Genomic DNA, 7,500 nt, shown 5'->3' on the forward strand with positions numbered 1-7,500 from the left:
GACCCTCGGTCTGGTCTGTAGCTCACATCTCCTCGGGGTGGAGCAGACACTTAGACACTCAGTCAGACACCAAAGATACACACACACACACACACACACACACACACACACACACACACACACACACACACACCCATCTCCATGCCCCCCGGGGCAGATTTTACACTAAACGTACATGAATCTGGGGAGGGTGGGGGTAGGAGCTGATGAGTGGGTGGGCGGAGGGGGAGGAGAGGGCAGGGGGGTAATTTCATGCCGTGACTGAGGGGTCGGCGGCGTTGGCGGACAGCGACACACAGAACACAGCGTGACACACAGACAGACGGGGCGGGCGCAGAAATACTAGAGCCTGACAAATTGCAGCCGAGGCTATGGGAGCCGGGGGGGGGGGGGGTAGGTCGGAGGGGGGTGGGGGCGGCGACCCGTCGACGGCCGAGACTGACAGCGCATGTAAAATTCATGGCATCCCTCGGGCTCTAAGGTAATGCCTCACCGCCGAGGGACTGGTAACTGAGAAACGGGCTCCCTGCCGCGAAACGGTTGTTGATGCTCGGGCTAAAACTTTAATGGACTGCTCTGTCCGCTGGTAATGTAATGTAGACACCCCTACTGTGACTTATCTACATCTAGGGCCGGGCCCCTGAAATATCACGGCAAAGAGAAACACGCTGCTAAAGTCATCACCGTGAGGTGAGGTTGGGAGCGGAAGGTGGGGGGGGGGGAGGGGGGGGCGAAAAGACAGAGATGGACAAGGTCCAAGGCCGAGGTCGTTGGCTGTGTGTGTGTGTGTGAGAGAGAGAGAGAGAGAGAAAGGGGGGGGTGTTAGAGAGGTATAAAGGAACCCAGCCTTACCTCCAGGTCGTTAAAGAATAAGTGTGTGTCGGCCAGGTTGAAGATCATCTCCTCCATCCTCAGGCCTAGAGACACCGACGTTGGAGGGTCCTGAGGAGAGAACAACACGGGTCACACACACATGACCAACACCACACACAATACACACACATGACTAACACTACACACACATGACTAACACCACACACAATACACACACACATGACCAACACCACACACAATACACACACACACATGACTAACACCACACACACATGACTAACACCACACACACATGACTAACACAACACACAATACACACACACACATGACTAACACCACACACACATGACTAACACCACACACAATACACACATCCACATGACTAACACTACACACAATACACACATCCCTATGACTAACACCACACACAATACACACACACATGACTAACACCACACACAATACACACACACACATGACTAACACCACACACACATGACTAACACAACACACAATACACACATCCACATGACTAACACTACACACAATACACACATCCCTATGACTAACACCACACACAATACACACACACATGACTAACACCACACACAATACACACACATGACTACACACACATGACTAACACCACACACAATACACACATCCACATGACTAACACCACACACAATACACACACACATGACCAACACCACACACAATACACACATCCCCCTGACTAACACCACACACAATACACACATCCCCCTGACTAACACCACACACAATACACACACACACATGACTAACACCACACACACATGACTAACACCACACACACATGACTAACACCACACACAATACACACACACATGACCAACACCACACACTATACACACACATGACTAACACCACACACAATACACACACACATAACTAACACCACACACAATACACACACACATGACCAACACCACATACAATACACACACACATAACTAACACCACACACAATACACACACACACATGACTAACACCACACACAATACACACACATGACTAACACCACACACAATACACACACATGATTAACACCACACACAATACACACACACATGACCAACACCACATACAATACACACACACACACATAACTAACACCACACACAATACACACACATGACTAACACCACACACAATACACACACATGACTAACACCACACACAATACACACACACATGACTAACACCACACACAATACACACACACACGACTAACACCACACACAATACACACACATGACTAACACCACACACAATACACACACACACATAACTAACACCAAACAGAATACACACATCCCCATGACTTAACACCAAACAAACACACACACATATCCCCCAGTATCAGGCTAATAACTAACACCAAACTACACAACCCCCCCCCAGTATCCAGCTCTGCTATCAGAGACGACGAGAAGGACAGTTAGACGATTGTCCTTGTCAGTCACTCAATTAACAAAGCTTTTACCCCCGAGGAATGCTCTTAAATACCAGAGCACGCTGGACCCATAAAAGAGGACATTACTGACATGTGAAAGAAAGTTTCTGCTTTTGTTTATGATCCCAGAAAAGGGACCAGAGGCGTCCTCAGAGATGCCAGGAGTTTAATGAACGCAGTAAAAATGTGACCGTCTGAGATGGAAGGGTAGTCAAATCTGGACCCGGTCCGGGTCACAGTCTAACCGTAAATCCTCCATTCTCCACATACCTGCGTTGATGCATCTACATTCATATTCAATATGCATATATTCAATATTCTGTACTGTTTATATCTGACCAATAGTGTATTCATGTATATGCATCATGCTTATAGTTAGCCTACAGTGCATATTTATTCATATTTACTCATATCATTTATACCACTGTCTTTATTGTGTATTCATATTTATATTAGTGTCTATAGTGTTTCTAGCTGATCTATAGTGTAAACATTGTATTTGTATCATACCTCCAGCTGTTTACGTAACTACCAGCGTTTGCATGTCACACTATTCACACTGTTACTAGTGTTTACATGATATCTTATTATATTCATATCACTCTGTATTGTTCATCCTGACAATACTGCTCATACTGTATATAGCTTAGCCTTTTCATATCTTCAATAGTCCTGTATGTGTAATATATATATATATATATATACTGTGTGTACATTACACAGCACTGCTCTGTAACCCCTATGTGAACACACTACATGTGTTGATCATGTGTCGTATTCCACTTTTAAAAATATATTTTCCTCTTAGTCTGAATCTTTAAAAAGTACATTTTGAAAAGTAAACTTTCATTAGCGGTGTGTTCCTGGGCATCTGTGAATATTGATGATAGCCCATATTTTTCGTTCAAGCTGCATTCTTGTTCTCTGGTCAGTAAGATGATAGTGTCCATGGCGACACGGCCGTCTGTCTGTCTGTAAGATAATACGCAGACAAGAGTGAACTGAGCCGTAAATAGTTAATGAATCGGTGACGGTGCTTTTCCTCTGTCCAGACAGACCATGAGCAAGCACATAAACCACACACACACACACACACACACACGATACCTGCGTCCAATTCTGACTAAAAAACTCATAGCTGCATCCATTGTTGTCCTAGTACCTCTGTCTATGCCCGGTATTATCAACGTTGTTCGATATGAATATCAAATTGAACTTATTGTAACCCTGTGTTACACAATTATGTCTCAAGGTGGCATTATGCAGAATATTCCAGAAGGCTTCTCTGGCAGTTAGCCCCAGAGAAGTGCCGTTCCCTCCACCTGGCGGCACGTTCTCTTTCTAAGCCCGATTTAAATGAGAACCTTCAGGAACTCAAATAAATAAGTTATAGAAGAACCACAGCTTTATTACTTCCAGCCCAAAATGTCTTAAATGTCTAATCAGCAGCTTTATTTTAGCAGGGAGGGAGGGAGATAGTGGTGGGTCATGGGTGAGTGTGTGTGTGTGTTCTGTATGTGTGTGTGTCTGTGTGTGTGTGTGTGTGTGTGTGTGTGTGTGTGTACTATGTGTGTGTGTGTGTGTGCATTTGTGTGTGTGTGTGTGTGTGTGTATTAGAAAGCCCCAGCACCAGACTAGAGGATTAGATGGTTAAACCACCTGAAGACACACCTGAGCTATCTACTGATTACCTGTCACACTCCACAATGGCCGTGTTTTCACTCAAACGACAGAGGACAAACCACACAAGTAGAAGTCAATCTACACTCGCGCCGGCTGTCTTTCTCCCTTAACCCCCCAGTTTGAATCAATCTTTCAGTCAGAATTCATCAGAAATAATTAGACCACCACCATGTCAATACCCCTCCCCCTCCAGCCCAATCTGGCATGGTTCAAGTGATTTAGCGAGCGGGGATGTTTGGTGGGAAAAGCCAGTGTAAAGAGGGGCTCTGGAGCCAGTGGATCCTTTCCAATTAAACCTCAACAATCAGTCAGTGAGGGGGGAGGAGTACAAGCAGCCCAGAAGGCCAAAGGGTCTGCTGCTGTCACTGCCTCAGCGCCACCTGTCCCTGGATGTCAGTGCCCTCCACAGGGGCGCCAAGTCCCCCCTCCCCCCAACTACCCCTCCCCCCCTCCCCCACAGCCCCTAAAGCCAGCCCAATAGCAGCACAGCTGGCCGTACCCATCAGCTTTATGGGAGAGAGCTGCCTTGATGCCAATTAGGAGAACGGATAAGCACAGCAGAGTGTGCGTGTGTGTGGGTGTGTGTGTGTGGGTGTGTGTGGGTGTGTGTGTGTGTGTGTGGGTGGTGTGTGCGTGTGTGTGTGTGTGGGTGTGTGTGTGAGTGTGCACGCGTGTGTGTGTGTGTGCGTGCTTGGATACGGATCTATTTATAGGCAAAAGCGCTGAACAGCTAGGAGGGGGAAAAAACATAGTTTGGTATCTTTTGGTTGATGTCAGTGAGACAGGAAGTCAGTGAGACAGGAAGTCAGTGAGACAGGAGGTCAGTGAGACAGGAGGTAAGTGAGACAGGAGGTCAGTGAGACAGGGGGCCAGTGAGACAGGAAGTCAGTGAGACAGGGGGCCAGTGAGACAGGGGGTCAGTGAGACAGGATGTCAGTGAGACAGGAAGTCAGTGAGACAGGGGGCCAGTGAGACAGGAAGTCAGTGAGACAGGAAGTCAGTGAGACAGGACGTCAGTGAGACAGAGGGCCAGTGAGACAGAGGGTTAGGCGGGGAGGGAGGGAGGGTTTACAGAGAGATCTCCCTGGCCAGGTAGTTTACAGATGGGTGTCTGTGATAGGCTCTTAGGCTCGGGGGGAAGTGTGTTGTGGTTGGGGGGGGGGGGGGGGGGATTACAACTCCCTCCCTCGGTGAGATTGGACGATAACAACTTTGAGGAGTCACGTCAGCAGGTTGAAGTTTGAGAGACAGAGGGAGAAGGAGAGAGGGAGCCGAAGGGGTGGAGGGCAGAGAGAGAGAGATGAATATGAGACAGAAAGACAGGAGGGGAGAGTGAGAGAGAGAGAGGAAAAGAGAGAGCAGAAACTCTTGCTAGTTGTCACGTCCCATATGAGAACTAAAAGCATGTCCTCATGGAATCGAGAGTGTTTCCTGTTTCAGAGGGGCACGTTGGAGACCTGGTGTGTGTGTGTGTGTGTGCGTGTGTGTGTGTGTGTGTGTGTGTGTGTGTGTGCGTGTGTGTGCGTGTGTGTGCGGAGAGGCCCTCGTCTCCGAGCTGCAGCTCCCTAAGCCGCGCTCTCTTTACCCAGCATGCACGGCTAAGGATAAAGTCAATAAACAGTGGAGGGTCGCGGGGCAGCACTCTTTCACCCCAAAAACAAAACAGTGCCCCCATCAAACACCCCCTCACAGCAGAACAAAGGCGGGGAACGCGGGTCCAGGACGCTAAGCTCTCTGACACATGAGAACCAATATGTCATTTTATACATGAGAAAGAGGAAAGTCTCCCAGCCGAAAACAACCAGGGGGGAGGAATGTCTTCTCTTAGACAAAATAAAACCAAGACCCAAAATGTCAGACAAAGAAAGGCACCGTGACAGAAATTATATTATTTCATAAATTATCTTCAAATCCTACAGACAGGATTTTAACATTAATATTTACAAATCAATATGATATATTGATTTATAAAATGGAGAAGCGGTACTGTTGATGCATGTACAATACTGCAAGTTATTACAAAAACATGACATCACAGAAGCCATGAGAATCGGAAGGCTATATTTACCAATTTGTTTGATTTGAAAGTTTAAATTTAGAAGCAGATTTAGATTAAATAACAAATACAGTGACCTAGAAAAGTCAACTTTCCTGCATCATATCTGCATGTACTGTACCATGCTCTCTGGTTGACTGTCTCAATAATACACCCCTTATAGTAATACATTCACCTTTACAAGCATCCGGGGTTTCTGAATGAAATATCAAATACAAGCAATTTCTGATAATAACCGAATACAAATAATCCGTCTGTGTCCTAATCAAGACAGGGTCAGTTAGGAGAGTCGCCCTCTCACCAGTGGGAGGTCATCACATTCGACGGTCCCGACCTCGCCCAGCTCTCTGGGGGGGCGTGGGCGTGGCCCCGGCTGGATTGAGAAGCACTTCATTAAACTAACTAACGTGACGTTTCGGAAGTAGGAAAAAGAGCGCTTAGGACGTGTCAGTAGACGACCGGAGTGCAACTGTTGCCCGGCCCTGTGGCCTGGCCCTGCATAGCTACGACAGCTGCGCCACAACACAAATATTTCTCAGGCCTCGTTGGGCCTATTAAAAAAAGAAACAATTATCTGTACATTGAGTTCTTCTGCATCTCTACGTCCGGCTCATAGCTGTGCTGAAAGCCAGGGGCCTCGGGCCCCTGTCTGGTTGGGTATGCGTGCATCGTGCTCCGATAGAGAGACCTGTCTGGTTGGGTATGCGTGCATCGTGCTCCGATAGAGAGACCTGTCTGGTTGGGTATGCGTGCATCGTGCTCCGATAGAGAGACCTGTCTGGTGGGGTATGCGTGCATCGTGCTCCGATAGAGAGACCTGTCTGGTGGGGTATGCGTGCATCGTGCTCCGATAGAGAGCCCTGTCTGGTGGGGTATGCGTGCATCGTGCTCCGATAGAGAGACCTGTCTGGTGGGGTATGCGTGCATCGTGCTCCGATAGAGAGCCCTGTCAGAGGTCAACTCACCCGGCCGTATCTGTTGGCGTAGGACCCCGTGAGCAAGGAATGGAAAACGATGATGGTCTCGTCCAGGTCCCAGATGAACACTCGCTGGGGGAGGGGAGAGGAGGCGGGGAGGGGAGGAGGAAGGAGGGGAGGAGACAGGAGGCAGGGAGGGGAGGAGGCAGGAGACGGGGAGGGGAGGGGAGGAGGAAGGAGGGGAGGAGACAGGAGACGGGGAGGGGAGGAGGAAGGAGGGGAGGGGAGGAGACAGGGAGGGGAGGGGAGGAGACAGGAGACAGGGAGGGGAGGAGGAAGGAGGGGAGGGGAGGGGAGGAGACAGGAGACAGGAGGAAGGAGGGGAAAAGAGCAGAGCGGTGAAATCAATGGTCACTCTGTAACACTGCAAGGTGATCCGTCCTGGTCAATAGGTCCGCAGCGTGGATGTGTGGGCCACAGGGACCCAGATCCATTTTGCTTGGGCTGGTCA

At 48.6% G+C, this 7,500-nt stretch overlaps 1 protein-coding gene across 1 annotated transcript in view; it reads right to left on the bottom strand.

Moving 5' to 3' along the window:
• eya1 (EYA transcriptional coactivator and phosphatase 1) overlaps positions 1-7,500 on the bottom strand; it is a gene marked incomplete at both ends in the record, with an annotated part of 25,574 nt that overhangs the window by 920 nt on the left and 17,154 nt on the right. The window contains 2 exons of the mRNA XM_084443507.1: positions 853-942; positions 7,038-7,121. Coding sequence (XP_084299633.1) covers positions 853-942; positions 7,038-7,121 — 174 coding nt within the window. The remainder of the gene's footprint in view (positions 1-852; positions 943-7,037; positions 7,122-7,500) is intronic.

The sequence above is a fragment of the Borostomias antarcticus genome (genome assembly GCF_949987555.1).
Source record: "Borostomias antarcticus genome assembly, chromosome: 9".
In the NCBI taxonomy this organism is placed as follows: Eukaryota; Metazoa; Chordata; class Actinopteri; order Stomiiformes; family Stomiidae; genus Borostomias; species Borostomias antarcticus.